Source organism: Amblyomma mixtum, chromosome 1 (assembly GCF_055824585.1).
Source record: "Amblyomma mixtum isolate Tamu chromosome 1, ASM5582458v1, whole genome shotgun sequence".
Taxonomy (NCBI): domain Eukaryota; kingdom Metazoa; phylum Arthropoda; class Arachnida; order Ixodida; family Ixodidae; genus Amblyomma; species Amblyomma mixtum.
In genome coordinates this window covers 277,065,658-277,089,831 of record NC_143012.1, presented here as the reverse complement: position 1 = coordinate 277,089,831, position 24,174 = coordinate 277,065,658, and the positions used below count along the sequence as shown (strand labels likewise).

The 24,174-nt window shown below is 47.9% G+C and overlaps 1 protein-coding gene across 2 annotated transcripts in view; it reads right to left on the bottom strand.

Moving 5' to 3' along the window:
- Uch (Ubiquitin carboxyl-terminal hydrolase) overlaps positions 1–24,174 on the bottom strand; it is a 100,836-nt gene that overhangs the window by 56,394 nt on the left and 20,268 nt on the right. For both annotated transcript variants that reach the window (XM_089566090.1, XM_089566091.1), the window contains 2 exons: positions 22,718–22,793; positions 13,648–13,706 (listed from right to left, as the gene is read on the bottom strand). In XM_089566090.1, the coding sequence (XP_089422216.1) occupies positions 13,648–13,706; positions 22,718–22,793 (135 nt within the window). The remainder of the gene's footprint in view (positions 1–13,647; positions 13,707–22,717; positions 22,794–24,174) is intronic.

Below are 24,174 nucleotides of genomic sequence, written 5' to 3'. Positions count from 1 at the left end.
CGGGAGCCCCGCAAGGCGATCGGACCCCGCTCGGAGGCAAGATAACAGATCAGCCGCGGTGACGGCGCGGCAGCAGCACGAAAAAGCAGGGTCACGGCACGTCGATAGGGGAGGCAGTGGGGGGGAGCCTGGCGGGAGACGTGACACGCCGTGGCAAATGCGGGGTCAGGACCCCCCCGACCTCCGGGGGTCAGCGGCAAGCCATGCACCGGGGTGCGCGAAAGACGGTGGCAGTCACGATTTCACCGCCGCCGCCGCGCGTGCTGAGCACGAACAGATCGCGAGTCGTGATCGCGCGATCAACGCCCAGATCGCTGCGCAGCCCTGCATCGCCAGCCACCCCCTCTAAATCCCCCCTTTACGCGTACCAATGTATACTGCAATCCATCAATATTTGGCTCGCTTGCGGCCGCCAGCTTTAAATAACGGGCTATAGGGTCCCAGGTATAAAAAAAAAGAAAGAGATAAGGATGAGCAAATATAAATCAGTACGCGAAATCACCGCGGAAAAACAAACAGCACACTCAAGCGATTACTAATCACACCCGTAGTTATAGGAAATATTAATTTTTAACCGCTTCCAGCAAATTCCAATCGACAGCCGGCCTTCTGAGCCGTCACACTGTCTGTCGTAAGTACATTTGTCTCTTTTCATGCACTAGGCGCAGTAACAATGCGGGGACATTCGCAAGGTTTCACGAAGTTGAAAAAAAAAATTATTACATCAATGTTGCGTCATTGACACGCGGGAAAACTGCTACGTTGTTCTGTAGCTCATGCTTCCCGAGCCAGTCATACACGTCTAGCACGCGACGTTTTGGGCTGTGACCTTTACTGGAGAGCCAGAGAGAGAGATATGTGCCCGAACATAACGCCATTGCTCAGCCCAGCTGAGCAAAGTGCGTTGCCTGAAAGCTGCAAGTTGACGCCAGCACGCCAGTGTCGCTCCGGGCCACGAGCTGCATGCAACAACAAAAAGGGAAAAAGAAAGCAGGAGAGGAAGAGGCCACGAGGAAAGGAAAGGCGCGGTTGCGTTCCTACTTGTGGTAACCCCATGAACACCGAACACATCTTGTACACGGGCAAAAGCTCCACGATCCACAATTCGTCAAGTACTTAACTGCACAAGGTTGCCGGATGGATTTCCGCAGAACAAACCGACGACCGCTGCCTTTCCTTCCCGCCTGTAGCAGGAAGGCGTGCAGCGAAATTTCGCTGGAATGAAACAGTACGTAGCTGAACACGCACATGGACACGGCTAACCTACCTTTTCACGAAACCTACGAGATGCCAATCTTTCGAGTAAAACAGCAAAAAATAAAAGCGCGTTGGGGTGCAGGGGAAGGAAGGGGAGGTCTTGCTACAACCTCACTACAGCGGGCATTTTATGACCGCGGAAAAACTACCAAGAAGGCCATTTCTTCAAAACGCCAGGTGCAGTAATGTCACCCGCCAATGCCGTGACTCATAAGCATCACGTGTCAACTCCGACAATCAACGGCTGCCCTTGTCCCTCGACGTCGCGCGTACATTTACCACAGATACACCACGGGGACCTCTTGGCTGCGGCACACAGCGGAGGGCGGAAAGCGCGGTGTGAATGACACACGCCCCGCTCTCTAATTAAACGGCCGCCCCGTCCCCGCCCATCGTTCAGCTTTGTGCCGCACGGGCACGCGGCGTCTCTATTTGCACAGAGGCACGCGGTGGCGAGAGAAGCAGCGCGCACGACGGCCTGGGAAAAACAAAAATAACAAAAAAGGCGAACCGCGCGACCGCACGCACAGTCTTTGTCAAAAATACAAAGCCCAAGGAGTCAGCTTCTAAGCTGTGTAGCGGGTTTCTCTAGCACTGCTGTAAGTCCAGTGGTTCGCAGGATGCAAGGACGAGAGTTCCCGGAAGCAATGCCCTTGGGCTGTATACTTTTGACAAAGACCGTACGTACATATGCGAATCTTGGTAATGATAATGTGTGCCTTGTGGCAATGAGCACAACACGTGAAAGCAGGCAGAGCCACCAGGATTCGAATATGCTCAGAAACCCTGTTCACCAAACTATCCACAATTTTCGGACAGCTCCTTGTTTCGAAGTACACGAGAGAGAAGAGCAGTACGTCCCTTTCTAACGTTACACGGGCCAGCGGATTTTGGCGCCCTCCATCAGTGCGGCTCGTATCTCATCACCGAATCCCTGGAGGGTGAGGACTTTCCTTCTCGCCCTTTACAAAGGTTAAAGCCGTAGGAGCACTCCAGAATACGCCAAGAATGGCACGGTGTGTTTTTAGTGAAACAATAACAACAGGGAGACAAAAAAAAAAAAAAGACGCCCAGGCTTAGCTTGGTTAAGCCAAGAATGCGTTGCATATTGCGCGGTCTTTTCGCGCGAGGTATTGCTTGGCGGCAGTCGATTTTCTCAGCAGCTTTTCCTCCGTCACGTATGGATGGATGGATGGATAGGAGCGCCCCCTTTGAAACGGGGCGGTGGAAACCGCTACCATGCTCCATGCTCAGCCGTCCTTTTATTTTTTTTCTTATTTATTTTTTGTTATTTGTTGTTTTTCTTTTCTATTTTTTTTTCACGTGGTTTGGTGGCTGCCCGGCCGCGCCCAAGGGCTGAACTGAGTGACTGCAATATGCTACGCATAAAATGCTGCGGTTCAACTATTGCTGAACCTGGTTAGAGAGGGAAAGCTATGGCGTATCGGGCAACTATAGGCGGCTTGGAGTCTGTAACGTTGAGTGCGTTCCGGACAATGGAATGGGCAGCACACCCACCCTGCCACCCTGGCAGGGTGTTGTTGATCGCGAGAGTTTTTTCACCCAATGAACGCTGCGGCCTAATGCAGCAGTCCCGCTTGTCTGCCACAACGTTGTCAGCGCTAACGCATGTACCCCATACCCCACATCTCTCTCTCATTACCGCACGTACCTATAAGTGCGATTCAAGCGTCCACTATCCCAGGGAAACAGTTATGCGCACTTCCTCTCCGTAACATAATCGGAGTGTAAAATGTTGTCAACGTCAATGAACACAAGAACGCCGACGGCCTATGGCTTCAGCGCCGCGTTTTTGCCACAACGTTGTCAATGCAAACGCCGCGTAGCTTAAAGCACGACTGAGGTGTCCACTGTCCCAGGGGGCCAGTTACGCTCCTTTCCTTGCTTTCGAAGCTCAAGGCCATTTGAAGGTTGCTCTAGGTACCGTAGTGAAGCTTTCACTGACAGCCTATGGCTTCAGTGCCGCGTTTCTGCCACAACGTTGTCAATGCAAACGCATGCAGCGCACATCTGTCACAACCGCCACGTAGCTTGAAGCACGACTCAGGTGACCCCAGTTCCAAGGGGGTAGTTATGCGCCTTTCCTTTGCTTTCCAAGCTCCCGCTCCATTGGTTTCGCAACTTAAAGCGCGACTAAGGTGTCCACTGTCCCAGGGGGCCACTTATGCGCCCTTCCTTTGCTTTCGAAGCTCAAGGTCATTTGAAGGTGAAAACAGCACGCGCCGCGAAGAAAGCCCGGGGTCCCGTAGTGAACCTTTCACTTCTAAAGTTGCGCGAAAGTGACAGTAGCCGAAACTGCCGGCTGTTACGGCTAGCGGTGGATATAGGTACAACGAAATAAAGACACGAGGGATAGCAAGAAACGGTAGCGGAGAGAGCTGCAGAATTTGCAACTGTGGACAAGGATCGCTTCACAGGAACACGAACTCAGTGGCCCGGCAACTGTCGAAAAAGAACGACACGTCATGGTCCATGGGCAAGGTTCTTGATCAAACTGGCCCTCAAAAACCACCGACTTCAACAAGTTTTCCGGAATAACTGTCGTCACGCATATATGCAAAAAAAAAGAAGAAGAAAAACGGCCTGGTGAAACGACTGAATAACCGTTACAGGATGCAAACAGCGAAAGGGGAGACTTCAAAAACGAGTGATAAACCGCAATGGGAGTAGCTGCCTATGGCGGTGGCGCCATCTATCGTGGAGCGACAGACACACCGCGATCATGTCGCAGACGAGAACTTCGCTGCAGATGTCCCGCTTCCTGGCTGTATTCTGGCTGGCTGTATGCATACTAAGAGACAAAAGGTGTTAAAGGTGCACTGAAGAGGAATCTGAACTTGTCTTTTTGCCGCGGGAACTCGATCTACACGTTCCGAGCTTTCTTAGAAGCTTCGATTTATTGCCCTGTGTGGCCGATTTTCCTAATTAAATCGAATTAACGTCCGGCTCCCGCCTTTATTTTTGAATTCTGCCCCGTACGATGGGCGGAGTCGACCAACGCGTGGAGTGCCTTTCACCCAGTCCCGTGGCGGCTTGCCGCTCTGCCATCGGCGGAGTAATACGTAGTAGTCCGTAGTAGGAAATAGTCCGCGCCGATTTTTATTTCTGCGGGCTTATTTTGCGGCTATATTATCTGCGAATGAAACTATTTCTTCATGGAAACCTAAAAAAACAAAATAAAGCGAAAGCAAAGCCTTCACGGGACTGGGTGAATGGCACTCCACGCGTTGGTCGACTCCGCCCATCGTACGAGGCAGAATTCAAAAATAAAGGCGGGAGCCGGACGTTAATTCGATTTAATTAGGGAAATCGGCCACACAGGGCAATAAGTCGCAGTTTCTAAGAATGTTAGGAACGTGTGGATCGAGTTCCCGCGGCAAAAATACAAGTTCAGAATCCTCTTCAGTGCACCTTTAAGATACCGAGGAATAGGCCGAAAAAGAAGTTATACAAGCACATCTCCGAGAGCAGATAATGTAAGGATGCGGCCCGGCCGCACGGGGTTTTTTCAACTCGCACCAAAAAATCAGCCTCACCACAATAGAAAAAAAGATAGGTGTTCGAGGAAAGTAAATGACGCGGTAATTGTCTCACATCTCGGTGGCACAATAGCATTTTCTAAGCTTCGCTTTTTTCACTCCCTATGCCGCGTCTGAAAATGCCGCCGCCACTACTGCCGCATATCACAACCGGGGGCATGGTACCATGGGGGGTTCATGTCCAGCTGGTAGGACGCCAATTCCGCTCAGGGAGATACACAAACGTTTGCCAAGAAAGAGGAGTCTGCCGACACCTTTCATGGCGTATAAGCGGCTACGGCTGTCACACGCCAAACACAGGGTTGGAAAAATCTGATTGGTTCAGTTTATGGTTTGGTTTATGGGGTTTAACGTCCTAAAGCGACTCAGGCTATGAGAGACGCCGTAGTGAAGGGCTCCGGAAATTTGACTTGTGCAACGGTACTAGATTTTAAAATGTTAGTTTGGTTGCAACGTGTGCTTTTTTTTGAAGGGGGGGGGGGGGGGGAGCGTAACAACTCGCGACAAGTCTGTTACTTGATTTTCTCCCGGCAGAAAGACTCGTGAAGAGTCCTCTACTCTTCGACGCGGTATGCAAGACCGGAGTCCTCAGGCCATTTGCAGCTCCGTTTCGAAGCGGACGGAGGAGGAGGGGGATGAGGCGGCCGCAGGAGGAGAAGGGAAGGGGGGGTCGCGGCATAAGGATCTGACTCCGCCGCGCACACAGCCCGCGAGCCAATTTCGTCGGGCCGGTGGAGCGAGGGGGTCGCCCGGGGGCAACGCAGGCCATCCATCTCGGGGGCACCTGCGCGCGTTCCACGCGGCTCTCGGTGCGCGTAGTATACGCGGGGCCGACGCGAAGAAGCTTGCGCAAATCGGTCCGGCCGGCCCTTTATTAATGGACGCCGGCGATGACCCCGCGGGTCTCCCCGCTTCCCCCCGCGTCCTCTGCTCGCTATAAAGAATCAAGCTGCGCAGCCAATGAGGCGTGAGGAGCCCGGCGGGACTCGCCGCGAACAAATTGGGGGCCCTCGACGGCGGCGGCGCATATGCGGTCGTCTCTGTCGGTCCGGGGGGAATATTCGAAAAGTGACAAGACAGAGCGTCGCTCGATATGGGCTAGCTAGGCCGAATCGAACCAATGATAACTGCCACCTTTTCGTTACACAAATGCTCAACGTATAAGCAAGTTACCAGAATGAAGGCATATGTCCTTGCAAAGTAAGAAGCCAACACCCTTATACTGTAATAAGGGAGTAATTACTCATTGGCATCCACCCAAGCGCAGCCATACGGCTACAAAGGAAAGCTATACAGCTTTCTCAGAAACTTCGTAGTTAAAGAAAAATTCGTCCTGGTCCGGGGTTCGAACCCGGAACCACCGCCACACCGGAGCAGTCGCTCTACCAATTGAGCTAACCGGGACGGCAAGCTTATGGTAGGGCGAGAGCGAATTGATCAGTAACTCGAAGTGGGAAGAGTTGGTCAAATGTTTAGGGGAATCCCCCAAGGTGGAGTAGATTTGTAATAAGGGAGTAATTACTCATTGGCATCCACCCAAGCGCAGCCATACGGCTACAAAGGAAAGCTATACAGCTTTCTCAGAAACTTCGTAGTTAAAGAAAAATTCGTCCTGGTCCGGGGTTCGAACCCGGAACCACCGCCACACCGGAGCAGTCGCTCTACCAATTGAGCTAACCGGGACGGCAAGCTTATGGTAGGGCGAGAGCGAATTGATCAGTAACTCGAAGTGGGAAGAGTTGGTCAAATGTTTAGGGGAATCCCCCAAGGTGGAGTAGATTTGTAATAAGGGAGTAATTACTCATTGGCATCCACCCAAGCGCAGCCATACGGCTACAAAGGAAAGCTATACAGCTTTCTCAGAAACTTCGTAGTTAAAGAAAAATTCGTCCTGGTCCGGGGTTCGAACCCGGAACCACCGCCACACCGGAGCAGTCGCTCTACCAATTGAGCTAACCGGGACGGCAAGCTTATGGTAGGGCGAGAGCGAATTGATCAGTAACTCGAAGTGGGAAGAGTTGGTCAAATGTTTAGAGTTGGTCAAAGTAATTACTCCCTTATTACAAATCTACTCCACCTTGGGGGATTCCCCTAAACATTTGACCAACTCTTCCCACTTCGAGTTACTGATCAATTCGCTCTCGCCCTACCATAAGCTTGCCGTCCCGGTTAGCTCAATTGGTAGAGCGACTGCTCCGGTGTGGCGGTGGTTCCGGGTTCGAACCCCGGACCAGGACGAATTTTTCTTTAACTACGAAGTTTCTGAGAAAGCTGTATAGCTTTCCTTTGTAGCCGTATGGCTGCGCTTGGGTGGATGCCAATGAGTAATTACTCCCTTATTACAAATCTACTCCACCTTGGGGGATTCCCCTAAACATTTGACCAACTCTTCCCACTTCGAGTTACTGATCAATTCGCTCTCGCCCTACCATAAGCTTGCCGTCCCGGTTAGCTCAATTGGTAGAGCGACTGCTCCGGTGTGGCGGTGGTTCCGGGTTCGAACCCCGGACCAGGACGAATTTTTCTTTAACTACGAAGTTTCTGAGAAAGCTGTATAGCTTTCCTTTGTAGCCGTATGGCTGCGCTTGGGTGGATGCCAATGAGTAATTACTCCCTTATTACAAATCTACTCCACCTTGGGGGATTCCCCTAAACATTTGACCAACTCTTCCCACTTCGAGTTACTGATCAATTCGCTCTCGCCCTACCATAAGCTTGCCGTCCCGGTTAGCTCAATTGGTAGAGCGACTGCTCCGGTGTGGCGGTGGTTCCGGGTTCGAACCCCGGACCAGGACGAATTTTTCTTTAACTACGAAGTTTCTGAGAAAGCTGTATAGCTTTCCTTTGTAGCCGTATGGCTGCGCTTGGGTGGATGCCAATGAGTAATTACTCCCTTATTACAAATCTACTCCACCTTGGGGGATTCCCCTAAACATTTGACCAACTCTTCCCACTTCGAGTTACTGATCAATTCGCTCTCGCCCTACCATAAGCTTGCCGTCCCGGTTAGCTCAATTGGTAGAGCGACTGCTCCGGTGTGGCGGTGGTTCCGGGTTCGAACCCCGGACCAGGACGAATTTTTCTTTAACTACGAAGTTTCTGAGAAAGCTGTATAGCTTTCCTTTGTAGCCGTATGGCTGCGCTTGGGTGGATGCCAATGAGTAATTACTCCCTTATTACAAATCTACTCCACCTTGGGGGATTCCCCTAAACATTTGACCAACTCTTCCCACTTCGAGTTACTGATCAATTCGCTCTCGCCCTACCATAAGCTTGCCGTCCCGGTTAGCTCAATTGGTAGAGCGACTGCTCCGGTGTGGCGGTGGTTCCGGGTTCGAACCCCGGACCAGGACGAATTTTTCTTTAACTACGAAGTTTCTGAGAAAGCTGTATAGCTTTCCTTTGTAGCCGTATGGCTGCGCTTGGGTGGATGCCAATGAGTAATTACTCCCTTATTACAAATCTACTCCACCTTGGGGGATTCCCCTAAACATTTGACCAACTCTTCCCACTTCGAGTTACTGATCAATTCGCTCTCGCCCTACCATAAGCTTGCCGTCCCGGTTAGCTCAATTGGTAGAGCGACTGCTCCGGTGTGGCGGTGGTTCCGGGTTCGAACCCCGGACCAGGACGAATTTTTCTTTAACTACGAAGTTTCTGAGAAAGCTGTATAGCTTTCCTTTGTAGCCGTATGGCTGCGCTTGGGTGGATGCCAATGAGTAATTACTCCCTTATTACAAATCTACTCCACCCTTATACTCTGAGAATTGCGCACTGCCTCTGCAGTAAACGATGGGATGTTCAGACGGAGTCTACGGACAGGAATCAACTGATGCCTAGAGCCGCTATTCAGTGGCGTCCCTCCCGACACAGAATAACCACCATCTGTGTTAATGTCGCCCCATTGCACAGGTTTTCCTCTTGTTCCCGTTCACGCATCGAAAACGGTTTGATAAGCGTGACGTCGTATTCAAAGCAGTACAGGACACCCTGTAACTCACGCGTACAATTAAAATTGGTAAATTGGTTTTTGAGGAAAGGAAATGGCGCAGTATCTGTCGCAAATATCTCGGCGGACACCTGAACCGCGCCGTAAGGGAAAGAAGGGAGGAAGGAGTGAAAGAAGAAAGAGGTGCCGTAGTGGAGGTCTCCGGAATAATTTCGACCACCTGGGGATCTTTAACGTGCACTGGCATCGCACAGCACACGGGCGCCTCTTGCGTCTTGCAAAAAGGATTTCAAAAATTGACAGACGATTACGATACTCGGTAAGGCGATATTTGAGCACAGCTCTTCAGAAGCCACCTGCCACTGCTGGCTGGTGGCGTGTTACGCTGCTATCCACCCTCTGGGATCTTTCCGTGGCAGTCACCTTCGGGTTGACCATTCCTCCGCTCCCGCCGTGGAAGGTGGGGTTTCGAGCGCGCACACGCTTCGGCCCGAGCTTTTCTTTCCCGGAATCCTTCTACGTCCTCCCTTACTGATTCAGGCTCCCCTTCTCCATTAACAACTTATTCAGAAATATTACAACATTTGCGCCTTTGAAAGGCAGACACTCCCGAGGCCCGCTAAGGGTCTCAGTAAATCAGAGGAATGTCACCTTCGCAGGCTACAAACACAATGTCTTTCAATAATCCAGCTACGCTTCACGCCATTGAGCCCGAGCCCTTTTCGGCAGAGTGCAAATTTTGTGGTCGGAAGGCAAACCTATACCATATGGTATGGGCTTGTCAGAAAAATGACAGCATTGACATCATAAATCAGCCAACGCGGGAGGGCTGGGAGGCGGCCCTGTCCAGCTCGGACCTCGAGGAACAACGAGCCCTCGTCGCCAGAGCACGGGCAGCGGCTTTTACCAACGGCGTCCCGGACTAGGGACCCGATCAGCCTTCCCTTCAACTAAGGCATTGTGACTTTCAATAAATGTTTTCATCATCATCATCATCTCTCCTCCTAGCTGCCACGGTTGTAAGGTGGCGTATACCGCCGACGACTACGACGGGGAACGCAGGAACGGGCACATAAGAGCATCGCTCTAAAACGCTCGAGTATACGTGAAGGCGGGTAACGTTTTAGAGCGCAGCTCTTTGGCGCCCGTTTCTGCATTTCGCGGCGTCGCCGTCGTAACCAGCAGTGGACACCTCAGTCGCGCTTTAAGCGGCAATACCAATGGAGCATGAACTTGGAAAGCAGAGGGAAGGCGCATAACTGCCCTCTTGGAATAGTGGACACCTCAATCGTGCTTTAAGCTACGTGGCGGCAGTGACAGATGCGCGCTGCATGAGTTGGCATTGACAACGTTCTGCCATTTTAAGGAAAGGAAGTGCGCATAACTGGCTCCCTGGGGCAGTGGACGCCTGAATGGCGCTTATGGGTACATGGGGTGATGAGAGAGAGATGTGGGCTGCAGGTATTGACAACGTTGTGCCAGAAACGTGGCGCTGAAGCCATAGGCCTTCGGTGTTCATTGTGTTGATTGGCGTAGGCGTCGACAACGTTTTACAAGAACTCAGTTGAGTGTTTCTTGAAGAAGGAAAATGTGTGCAAAATAACAAGTTTTCTGTAACTGTACATACATGTCTTGCTCGAATTGTTCGCCTCAATCTATCGAAAAGCTGAAACAGCTGATGAGCTGCGCTCAAATTTCGCATTAGGAAGTAACGCAATCGTCGGCAATTTTTTTGCATAACAAACGCGCGTCGAACTACACGCATGCAGGCCGCACTGCCATAGAGCCTAGCCTTTCAGAATATCGACGTTTGCTTCGGAGCTCGATAGGATTATATAGCTGGCTTATTGGTTGGTTTATTGGGGTCTAAAGTCCCAAAGCAACTCAGGCTATGAGAGACGCCGTAGTCAAGGGCCCCGGAAATTTCGACCACCTGGGGTTCTTTAACGTGCACTGACATCGCACACTACACGGGCCTCTAGAATTTCGCCTCCAAAGAAATTCAGCCGCCGCGGCCGGGACTGAACCCGCGTCTTTCGGGTCAGCAGCCGAGCACCGTAACCACTCAGCCACCGCGGCGGGTCGACTCTATAGCGTTTCCCCAAACGGTTTTCAAAGTGAGTCATGAACACCATAAACAACAGCTAAACTCTGGCTAGCTCAATCTTCCAACCACAAAAAAAAAAAAAAGAAAAAGAAAAACGGGCTCAGTCAGCGCAGGGACACACACGTTAAACGCAGCGAAATGAACTTTGCAGCCGGGAGCAAATGTGAACGTGGTCGCCGTAACCGCTTCGGGTGCATTTAAACGGCAACTGCACCACTTCTTGAGAATTTCGTGATATTCAAGGACTACCACGCAAAGTTTTCTTGCACTAGCATTTAAAATATCGAAGTAATCGACGACTGAATTCTGCGTTTTTCCTCAACGCACCGAAGGCGTGCGGGGAAGTTTAGCGTGACGTCACGGAAGGTATGATTTCAAGTTACCGCTGCCAAACAACTTTCGGCGGGCTTTGCCTTCGGTGGCGTTGTTTTTTTTCCTTCAAAGCAGGCGTTCATCCCTAGGAAATGTACCGATACATTCGATGACGTCATCATGCCCCCCCCCCCCCCCCCCCATTTGGCTTTATGTGCTGCGGTGAAGCTTGAAGGCCGTCGCGATTTTAATCGGCGATTACGCCACTACTTCAAATGCTAGCCCGAAAGGACTTCGCATGCTCTACTTGCAATTTTCACACATTCTACCATTTTAAGTTCGTCGATTTCTAAAATTATGCAGTTGACCTTTAAGCAAGGTCTGCAAGCCGAAGACTGAAGATTCTGCGCTCGCTTTGTAAGCAGGAAAAAAAGTTTGGTTTTAGTTTGGTTTTATGGGGTTTAACGTCCCAAAGCGACTAAGGCTATGAGAGACGCCGTAGTGGAGGGCTCCGGAAATTTCGACCACCTGGGGTTCTTTAACGTGAAGCAGGAAAAAAAGTGCCTCTTCGTAATCACCAGTGGCCAAGGTATACTATAGGCAAAAAAATACTCAAAGATACTTTCGTGACTTCAAGTGCTGCGCAAGTGCTTTCTAGAATGCGATCAACGCCACCATTCCAGAAGTGCAGCCCTACACAAACAGCCTGCTCGGCCTGTACGCCGCAAAACTCGAGCTGCTTCTCGGCGCCTTAAAGTTTACTCCATGAACACCGGCAGTGGAACTACCACTCGCGCCGCAGTAACAGCGACAAGCAGCGTCAAGAAGTGGAGGTGACTGCACAGTGGCCGTCGGGCGGCTGTCAGCAGCAGGAGAGAAAGCCAGGGCGCCTCCTACCGGTGGCCCGCGCGAATGTGAGCGCGCGAAAGTGAGCGTCGAACAAGACGACGAAGGAGCAGCAGCAGAGTGGCGGCAAAAACCGCTGCTGCGGTCTCGAGAGAGCAAGCTGCGCACCGGGACAGCAGCGGCGAAGAGAGAACCGCAGCAGGGCGCTGAAACAAATGGCGCTTGGCGCGGCAGGCGACTACCGGTCTGGTAGCGCCGAAAAGCGCGCACCCAGACGCCGCCGCCGCGCCACGCCTTCGACCAAGAAGGGCGCACCTCTGGGCGCTGCTCAGTTGTACGCAAGGCGATGGCGGCGGCAGGGAAAGCGGCGACCGCGTGGGCATTGCAGCCAACCTACTACAGCGTGGGAGAAATGGTGACGATGAGCGGCAAACAGGTGACGTGACGAATGCCGCCGTACACCCTCCCCCCAACTGATGCTCTTTCGTCCCGCATCGTGCCCCGGACCCACTTCAGGTCTCCGCAGATGGACAAAAAGAAAAAAAGAAAGCAAGCGTGTAAAGGGGAGGGGGGGGGGGGGGGGAGGGTTGAGCAGTCATCCCTCACTCGACGGCGCTGCGGGTCCCGCGGCGGAACTAGACTAATGCGCGCGGAACCACAAGAATGATCTGCAGCTTCGCATCGTTCGCAACCTCTACCATATTACCCCCCTCCCTCACCTTGCCAATCTTCTTAGCTCGTCCCCCGCCGCCTGAGCTGCTTGCACGCAAAAATGAGCTTGGACTATTTCCTGTTTCAGCCGGATTCACTTCTATAGTAGCAATAAAAAATGTCTACCAGAATGAAAGCATCCGTTTGGATCTGCTCAGGCACATATATATGGTGCCGTAACCTCTGACCTCAGTGTACTATCAGCTAGAAGCTAGAAGCTTCAGCAACTATGGGCCTTTCAGCAGTGACTGCCGCGCCTTAAGGGCTGGTTTTTTGATCTTTATCCAAATTTCCTTTCCAGCTGTCGAAAGTGCCTAGCCCGAATATACATTTTCTGGCTTTGGTGCTGAGAAATACGGCAGAATGGTTTAAAACTCATAATTTCTCGACATATGGAAAACTGCTTCTTTCAGTTTGTTAAACAAGGTCAACAGAACCATATTATAGGGGTGAAGATGACAGCGACTGCAAAGCAACAAGGCGATGACGAACATGACACTAGCTTCTGTACACAGCTTGTCGTGAAACTACAGTTTAGAGCACTAACATAAAAAGAATGTAAATTGCAGGGCTTAACGTTCTCAAGCGACACATGGCTACGAGGAAAGCCGTATGCTTAATGCTTTATGGGGTTTAACGTCTCAAAGCAACTCAGGCTATGAGGGACACCATAGTGAAGGGCTCTGGAAATTTCAACCACCTGGGGTTCTTTGATGTGCACTGACATTGCATAGAACACGGGCCTCCAACATTTTGCATCCATCGAAACGCAACCGCCACGGCCGGGATCGAATCCACATTTTTCGGGTTAGCGGTCGAGCCCATAACCCCTGAGCCACCATGGTGGCTGGGAGGGAAACTGTGTATATATACAACACTATATACAAGAGTGAAGTAGCACTCACCTTCAAGAAGGAATCCACAGTAGTAGCACCACAGTTGAAAGGGAATGGCTTGCGCCCATCTAGGCACAAAACAGAGATAAAAAAAAGTTAAACAGCACATGTGCAACATTGTAACACTGCGAATTCTTGTCTCACAGAGGAAGGTGTCACTGCTAAACTTTTTCTTTTTTTTGAACTGAGATGGGCATAAAGTTAAGCCAGTGACTGATGCTCTCCTCATATCCAAGAACATGTACAATATTCTGTGCCTGAATCTGAATAGAATGAATTGCAGAAAGATCGGATGATGGACAAGTGGCGCCACCTGGTGACTGTGAGACCAAACCTGCAGGGATTTGCTGTGCACTACAAATTGGTCTTATTGCCTTGTAGTAGTCCCTAGGGTCAGCTGCACACTGCGCACCCTGGTCACAAGCTAACAAACGTACAAAATGTGATGACACTTGGTGAAAGAATTCAGTCATTGTGTATGGAGGAAAAAAAAATGCGGCAATCAAAATTTTCTTTTCATGACCATGAGAACTGCAAAACTGCTGATTGTTTCTTCAGTGTCGATGCTTTTGCCAGTTCTCTTTCAACAGGTAATCCTGCAACGCCTGAGAACCTAGGCGACTGCATTCTGGATGTAAAGTAGATTTACAAGGTTTCAAATTAAATCCACCCCTCCCCCCATTTCATGATACTACAGGCAGCGATATCGTCGAAAATATTTGCGGGTCTAGAGAAAAGGTTGTGCAAGATAAAGGAAATCCCGTGAGTGATGAATGTGAAGAAGTCCAATGCTGACCAATGCTTGGCTTCCTACAGGTCAATGCATGCCACATTTGAGGTGTCTTCACAGACACTCAGGGACCCTCACCTGTACTGCCTACATGTTGTAACAATTACGGAATCAAGAAACCTTGATTTTATTTGGAAAAAAAAAGTATCTCAACACAACTTCAGAGAATGTAGTGACTTTAAGAATGGAGACACTGTGCTCATACAGAGTTAAGAAAGGCACTGCATCACGGAACACTCTTGAACATGGGGGGAAAGAGGGGTGTTCCCCCTGCCCCCTCCCCCCAGAACTTAGAGGTTGGGGAGGGCAACGTCTCCAACAGTCTCCAACTGTTCACACTCAGATTAGATTTCGGAGAAATGTTTAAATTCCAGGATGTTGTTCATGTAAAGCACAGTGGGGCTTAGCTAGTTTCCTTCGTAGCCAATCATAAAGCATTTCGTTTCAGTAACCTAAACCAATCATGTCCTAACAAAAGTAGATTTTCTGACCCCTGTTCATAAACATAATTAGCAGAATTGAAACAGACTGAGCATAAGCTTTTTCAATGGAGCCTATCACTTCTGATTTGTACATCTCTATAGAGATGCCTATTTCAGGTGTTATATGCATTAATAAATACACCTTTGAACAGAGCAAAATAAGAATACAAACAAGAAATGTATAATTTAATATGTAAATAAAATACCGAACAAATAGCTAAATTACAAAACCAACTCGAAGTGTTGCACCCCAGTTAAAAACAGTTCCGGAGTCCCTGCACTGCATCCCACCTCCCCCTCTCCTATGCCGCCTCTGCATCCCATTGAGCTTTGCACCTGGTGCAAACTGTGCCCCCCCCCCCCCCCCCCCCTTCCCAAAGACCCCACTGCTGCCTTTAACTCTTGACTTGAAATTCTGAGCCATGGTTTGTTCTGTACTTTCACACTCAGCACAAACTACAATCATAAGGAGTGTTTCAAATGTTTGAATAGAGAGCCATTGTACCTCCAAAAAAAGCACGATTGTTTTTGCCATAAACCCAGCAACAGTTTAGATTTTTCAATGCTTTGTTTTGTATCATGTTGCTGTTGTTTTTGTGACTAGTTCTGTACCACACGTATGCTACTGTCTTGTACAATGGCCCCTGTGCCAAGGAAAGCTGCCAAATGCAACTTTACGCCCTGGGAACAATCTAGCATTTTGGAGAACGAAAACTGAATTGAATTTTTTTGTTTGCGCTACTGATTCCATCAGCTTATTCCTTTTGGCTTGACACTGACCTAACCACACAGCCACAACTGAAAGCATCTCGCAGACGTAAGCACCTCGCACAACTCGTCTCGCACAACAAGTAATTAAATGAACACTTGCCTTTTTGAAAGCTCTAGCACACAAAATTAAACAATACGAAAAGCCACATGCTCAACTGCCACTCGAGAACATGCGATGCCTATGTCCCCTTTTTTTTTTACTTTCCGCATATACCGTAATCACTTGCGCAATGAACCAGTTTTTTTTTTTTTTCGCTGAAATTGAGCATGCAAAACCTTCCTCCCACTAGTTTGAATGCGTTACCCAACTTTATTGCGCACTTATCAAGTAGTGAGTCAGAAAAATGGAAGGAATGGCCATAGCATGAGTAACCAGTGCACTAATGCACTTCTCGGTACAGTACCTATAATGCTTCATATACTCAAATTAACCCACAGAAATAAAATCAAAGCATGCATCAATTATATCACGTGGTACTCCTGAAATATGATGTCGATTAGCACTACAAATTCTCCAGTGTCTAGTGATGTTTAGGTGAATTACATGGCAAGTAAGCATTTGCAACCAACTCTGATTAAGTACCAAGCTGGTTAAAGGGAAACTGCATAGGTTTCAGAAATCAACGAGCTTAAGAGGGTCGAATGTGTGAAACTTGGAGGTAAAGCATGCGAAGTCTTTTTGGGCTAGCACTTGAAATAGTGAAGTAATCGCCGATTAAAATCCGGACGCCCTTCAGGCTTCTCCGCAGCGCACAACGCCAAGTGGGAGGCGCATAATGACGTCATTGAAGGTATCGGTACATTTCCAACGCACAAACGCCTGCTTTGAAGGAAAAAAAACCAACGCCACCGAAGGCGAACCCTGCTGAGAGTTGTTTGGCAGCGTCTAACGCGTCAGGGCAGGGTGTGGCTGATGACAGCGGTAATTTGAAATCATACCTTCCGTGACGTCACGCTGAGTTTTCCTGCACTCCTCTGGTGCATTGAGGAGAAGCGCAAATTTCAATCGTCGATTACGTCACTATTTTAAATGCTAGTTCAAAAACACTTGGCATGCTTTATCTACATTCTATATAGATTTGAATCCTTGAATATCGCGAGATTCTCAAAAAAGTGCTGCAGCTGCCCTGTAAATGTACACCTTCTTTGCACTCTTCAGTCTACTATGGTGGCATCACTAGAGGACAAAAATTTTTTCCGCTTGCATTGGCTGATGTCAAGCTGTGTGCAGCTAAAAGTATGCAGCTCCTACTTACCAATTTCCTGCTTTCCCATAAAGTAGTCACCATTAAGCCAACAGAAAAAGAGAACTGCATAGAGTAAATGTGTGCAGAATGTCTGTGTGCAGCCGCACTTATACCACAGGTGAGCACACTCCCCCATGAGTGCACTCATTTCACCTCACTCACACTAGTGGATGTCAGTGTGAGTTGAAATGACTGTTTTATGGTGCATATGCAGCTGAGGCTGCTATGCACCAATCGCAAGGTTGGAAAGACCTCACTGCTGTGCTGGCGGGCAACTTGTTCTTAAAGTGTGAGCTGAGATGAGTGTGAGCAAGTGGATGTGAATGAGTGTGAATGAGCGGATGGGAGTGGGCAGATATGAGTGCGAGCGGGTGGTGAGCCCCGTCCCATGGTGCCAAGGTACGTTAGATTTATTAGTGCTTAATTCTGCACTTGCCTTTCTATCTGCTGTTAAGCAGCATAGTACGAACTAATGAACTGTAGTAAAGCTCGTACCCCCGTTATTCAAAAATCCGGATAATTTGAACAGCGGCTCAGTCCCGGCCAACACTCGTGCAAGTCTACGGCATCGGAAGCTAGTCAATTCGGATGCTACAGATCTCGCACCAGTTAATTCGAACGGGCTTGCGAAGGCAGGCTGCTTCTAGGTATAAACGGCACAGCCGTTGTAACAGCACTACTTAAAACCTGAACTCCATGCAGAATAGGTATTTGCAAGTGTGACGCCATTCCGACCAACACTCCAACCACTTAGTTTCAGTTTTGCTTTTCTGAGCTTCGTGCCATCACCCAGTGACAGTGGCTCAACCAGCCAGCATCAGCCAGCCAACCTAACCCAGCTGAGCACCGTTTCGGATGACGATTGCTGCGTGGCTAGCGTCCCCCCCCCCCCCCCCCCCCAATTTTTTTTTTGTGGCCCTGGTGACATTTCCTTCGGTTGCATACGCATGGTTTCATTCTTCCCCCAGTGCGCTGAAACTGCACGCTCGTCACGTGCCGCTTAAAATCGGTGTGACATGGCAGCGGTAAAGTTCCACGGCATCGCATTGTGAAAGATGTGGAAGGCCATTATGATTTAGGTGCAGTCTTGCTTCGATGCTTCAGACAGTGTGCACGCAATAAAGCATTGATGGAAACGTGCCACTGCAACACTGCCCTGATGTCAAAATCAGGCACCAATTGCCCAATCTTTAACTAAACAAATTTGGTGTGAAAAAAAAAACAGTTTTTGACATTTTTTTTTTCGAGTTCATTTGGTAATTCGAACATTTTTCCTTGTCTTTCAAATTAACAATCTTTTACTGTAGAGGTGCTCGAAAAAAAAGAACAATTACTGGCATGTTGCGAAGAAAGTTTCTTTAAATGTGCATTAAATTTAAGAAATAACCAAAGGTTTGGTTGGTTTGGTTTGGTTTATGGGGTTTAACGTCCCAAAGCGACTAAGGCTATGAGAGACACCGTAGTGGAGGGCTCCGGAAATTTCGACCACCTGGGGTTCTTTAACATGCACTGACATCGCACAGTACACGGGCCTCTACAATTTCTCCTCCAAAGAAATTCAACCGCCGCAGCCAGGATCGAACCCGCGTCTTTCGTGTCAGCAGCCGAGCACCATAACCACTGAGCCACCGCGGCGGCAATAACCAAAGCTAAGGCTCATCTTACACCAATAAGATAAATATCCTCTATAAAGAGGCCCCTCCAGAATTTCCTGCTGAAGTTACAAAGTATCTCGGGCATAATACCGCCTCGAAAATGGACTCCAGTAAGGATTTCACAGAAGCATTTATACGAGGAGACTTATGAAAGGTTGAGAACTGTCCATCACCAGCGTTTGGTCTGTTCATCTCTATGCATCAACTCACTTCATTTTCATAGTACCGTATTTACGTGATTCTAAGTCGACCTATTATTTTAAATTTGAAAATTGAAGTTGCGGGGTCGACTTAAAATCGAAACAGAAGTATGAAACCATCAATAAAGGTGAGAAAAACGAGATATCAGGGACGCTACGGCGTGGTTGCAATTTTACGTTTGCTCTACGACTCTACTGTGTAGCATTCGGATATATTCTGTGCGCTTGTTCAGAATTAATTTTTTTTTACTTCTGACAACTGGCACTCATGGTAGTGTTGATAGTTGATGCAAGGGTCGCTGTTCCAATCGTGGCGACACCGCCACTCGGAACTGCAGCGCTTTCAGGGAGTGTGGGAGCTGACTGAAGAGTCGACGTCGCTCACGCATGGTTTGTTTGGCTCTGACGCATTTGACTTGACTGCCGGCCATGTTTTACCCATTTTTACTGTCGTGCCTCCTCAATTGTCATTAGTGCTCTGGGTCCAGTAAGTGCTCGGCGCTCGTTCATGGCTACATAAAATATGGCTGTCATTTTTCGCGCCAAAGAAACAAACTGCGCGCCAGACAGCAAGTTCGACATTTCGGGACGGGTGATGCAGGTGTGGCTGCTACAGCGAGGCAAAATTTTCAGCTGCTCCATGCAATGTCGCAGTGCGGTTGTTTGTCAAGTGCAGGATTTCTGGGGACGACGACATGCTGTTGTTCGTGAAGTGTCGGGATTTCACTGGACGACGGTATTAGAACGACGTGTGAGGGACTGCAGCAGCGATGACGATGGCAGTACTAGTGAAGGGTGCTAACATGCAAGAGAGTGAGCGGTGCGTCGCAGTGAAAAACTTCCAACTTGTTGGAACCTTGCCACTCGAGCCGCAACGACCGCTTAAAGTAGGTTTTTGCGCTGGGGCGGTAGGAATTGCGCCCGTTTTCGCTTGCATGTGAAACAGGCTTGAGGAAAATGGTGCAAGTGTGGACGAGTAGTCCAGCTACTATAATACATTTTCATTGCAGAATGTGCCCACGGTCATGCCCCCTTTTACTTTCCCTGATGCGATACGGGGGGGGGGGGTCGACTTACATTCGAGTCGACTGAAAATCTGGTAAACAGGGTTGTATGAGTGCGAGGCAATGACTCCGAAAGGAGGCTGGCTAATAGCAGAGCCCTTTTGGCACATGCATGTAGAAGCATTGTGCAAGAGATGACTGCAATTTTTTGCTGAATGTAGGAAAGGACAAGCCACCTATTAGGCGAGACTGCACATACTCTTTTGCGTGGGGTGGACACTGGTCGCGGATGTTCAAGACAGCATGACTCGAATACGATGCGAGGAATCTATGAAATCAAGAAATTGCTACTACTACATGTAAGCCCCAAGAGTGTCAAACCAAAGTTTAAAAACACCATGCTAGCAAACTCTTTCCTTATCACGCAAAAATGGCCAAATTTGACTGTATTGAAGAAAATGTTTATGACAATCGCCAAATGCATCACACATTGCAATGCATGATATTGTAGCTTATTAGCAGCACTTGTGAACGAAAGTAAGCCAGAGTTGTGTGTCCAAAACGTTTTGAAAATGTATTGGCTAAATATGCTGGTATGACCAAAAAAGAATACAAGCAAAATAAAAATAAGCCGCTGTACAGAGCCAGAATTTATATACAAAAAAATTTATATATAAAACATTGCCCATTTTCGTACCTACCAATCTTGCGATTTTCAGTTGCGTACATAATACACTGCACTTTCTGTGGCCTTTCAAATTAGGCGATATGACTGATGTGCCACTAGAGAAAGCAGTCGGGTGAAGACAGGACGCGGAGTTAGATGTGGGATGTGGTGCACATTACATATGTTGTGAGTTCTGTTCTTGTTTGTTTTCTAGCAGAGCTTGCAGTTCCTACTTTTTCCATTTTCTTTTTGGTTGGTATAAACAAAAAATAAAAAAGAACACTGAAAAAGGCATCAAAGGGGGTGTGGCCTTCCTTGACATCATCTGCTGGCACGTTTGGTAAAATATCATGGCAGTACGTTGCAAAGACCCTAAAACCCCAAATCAAACCACTCTTATCCTTCACAAACTAAGCGTACTGCATAAAATACAATGTGACCGGCAAAACGAAACACGAGGGAGCACGCCCTGATGTCAGAGGCCTCTGAGATCAGACCATTCCGTTTAACTCACCACTGCTGCTGGAAAAAAAAAAAAAGAAAAAGAAAGAGCTCAGTGTAGCTTTTCGACTTCCAGGTGCGTGTGGCACAACGGACGCCATAATCGCCGAGTGCCGGACTAAGTCGTAAAGTTTCACTTCTCAAATCACCTCCTCGTGTTAAAAAATAATAATAAAGAAACTGAAACCGAAGAGATGGTGTTAATGGAGTAAACTAGATGGCGCAGCTTGTCCAGAAGTGCCTACATTCATTTTAGGTGACGGGTTCAAAACGTCGCTCCAATAACCTATGGTGCAGAAAAGGGGGCGTGGTCTTCCTTGACATAATCACAATGAAAAATCTGTTGCCACATTTGGTAAAATGTCATGCCAGTATGTGCCGAAGACCCTAAAGCACCAAATAAAACCACTCTCATGGTTCACAAATAAAGTGTACTGCACAAAGTACCACATGAATGGTAAAACAAAACACGTGTGAGCACGCCCTGATGTCCCGGGCCTCCGAGGCGAAGTCTTGCAATGGAAACTGTAATCCGACCATTTCACGTGGTTGTCTAACTCGCCACACTACTGCTCTAAAAAAATAATAAATAAATAAAGATAGCATAAGAACTGACCAGGAGCACGCAGCGGAACAGACGCCACGATCGGCGACCGGTCAAACTTTAATTTTTCATGTAACCTCTTAGTGTTATAAAATGAAAAAAGAAAAAAGAAACTGAAACAAAATAAATGGTGCTATAGAAGCAAACTAGATGGCGCAGCTTGTCCAGGAGTGCAGTCTTGGAATTTTTGGCGGCAGGTTCCAAACGTTGGTCACGTAAGACCGATTGCCAATGGCACGGTAACCAATGAAAAAAATGATGCCTTAAGTACCGTTTTAATCCTGAGTGCAATAACAATAAAGTTCATAGCACCTTTTTATAGTGCCTTTTCAACAAAGGAACTGAAGTATAGGGCAATCCAATAGTGATTTTAAAAGCTGAGCACTGCATGTTCCAGGAAATAAGAGTAACCCACCTGACTAAACAATTAAAATGGTACCCCAAAAAATGTAAGGCTTCTTCTAACCACACACTTACAATTTTACTCAGCACCACGTACTTCTAGGGGAGCTGACTTGCTCATCTCAATCTTTTTTTTCTCTCAACTTATCCCTCCCTCTCCACAAAGCTGCATCAACAAAATGATTCACCTGATAAGTTTTTAAAGGAGGATAGACACCAAATTTTCCTTGCACGTTTTATTTCTTCAAATGATGCACTAGACCTTAGTATACATAGATCACCTTATGGTATTTGCCCTAAATAATTTACAAACTAAATAAGTTACAAATGAATTTCTTCTTTATACTGTTTTGGTTTAGTAGTCATTCCAGCTCTTGAAGCAGGTTGGCTTGAATGTTGTAGTGAATTAAAACTACGTATCAGTGATTATACTGCAGTGTTTTTGGGCCTCACGTGACCTAAACAAGAACTACAAGTCACAGCCACCATTTGGCATATGAACCCAAAAGCGAATGTCAGATGAACCCAACAGCAAAACAGCATCAAGAAGAAATTCCAATATAATTTAAACAGCTGTCAAAAGCGAATGCCACATTGTGATACATGTATTTTAATGTCTAACGCATCACTTGGAAGAAGAAAACATGCATGCGAAATTTGGTGTTTATAGTCCTTTAAAGTTACTAAAGAGAAAACAAACTGGAACACCACATGCTTTATATGAACGCACAATTAACAAAAAATGTGGCACCTCACCCAAGTCATAGATGTGGCCATCGACATTCGCCAAGCAAACAAAGTGTAGATCCACATTTTCATCTGCACTTGGTGCCTGAAGAAAATAAAGCAAAAAGGAATGTGCACTGTAATTGGGCTCTATGTGCATAACAATAAGGAGAGCATAAAAAATGTCCTTCCATATTCCAACTTTTTGTTACATGCTTCCATTTTCACTTTACTACACAAAACATATGTGAAGAAACAAACTAAGTCAATAAGTCCGTAGTGCATCACCGTCAGTGCCACGGTAGCACAGAGCAGCTCATATTGCCAATTATCATGCTTTAAATTAAGCTACAGAAAGGCAAGGTGAGAATTTTATCTTTGGACTCCCATAGTTGCCTTTTCAGTTGCATTGATCACTGCCCTCAAGAAGCCTCCCTACTTCTGTCAAATTCGTACCACTGTGGTATTAAGGTCTGACCCAATAAGTACACAACGCGATTCTTCAATCCAGTCACCATTTTCTACTACAGTAGAATCTCAATCATATAAGTCGGATGGGGTCAGGATAAATATTCACATCATCTAAAACAAACAAAGTTTCTATCAGAAGCACGAGAAATGCTTTCCCGCAGATATGTTTATGGCTGACAATTTATTTACGGCTGCATACCACCGTTCACTGTTCACGGTCCATATCGCGCAACTGGTGATCATGATGTCAGCAATGCTTGGGCCATGTTCCACCCCTCACTGTTCTCTGTGTGCACCGCACTACTGGTGATCGTGTAGTCGGCAATGTACGGGCAGCTTAGTGAGCACTTGAGGGTGCAGTAGCGGCTCACTGCATTCGTATCATCCGTAGTAGCATGGGAGTGTAGGGAACATGTACTCTGCCCATGGAAATTCTACGGTATCATTCCGAAATTGTCACCAATCGTGATCGTCACACCTATATGAAAGAAGCAGCTGAAAATCTTGTGCTTTGCAGCGTGTAAATTCAGTTTTGAGGTGGGGCACTACGTCAATCATGGGTCAAGTTTTACTTTTAACACATGCAAGAAAGAAAACAATGAAGTGCCTTTATATAATGACCCTCCCTTCATTTTTTAGACAACTGCCACAGACCTAAGTTGAAGTTTAGTAGGTAAGCGGTGCTGACAACTGCCACATGACAGTTTCACCCAAGCCAGATTTTGGTGGACGAACTGAAGAAGAGTGAACCACACCAAGAGGCTCAGAATGTAAAATAATGTTTTGGCTCAAATCCCGAGCTTGCAGGTTTCAGCCCAACAAGCAGTCACAAATCTTCAGACCACAGATTCTATGGGAAACTCAATTTCCTCACGACGCTGGCTAGCAGCCAGGAACTAGCGACTAGTAAACAGGCTGCACACTCGCAAGCTATGAGAAAATCAATTTTTTAGCCCTTAAGTTCAAGACTTCCTTGTTGCCAGCAGTGTGCGTTAGGAATGTGCGGAACCTTCCAA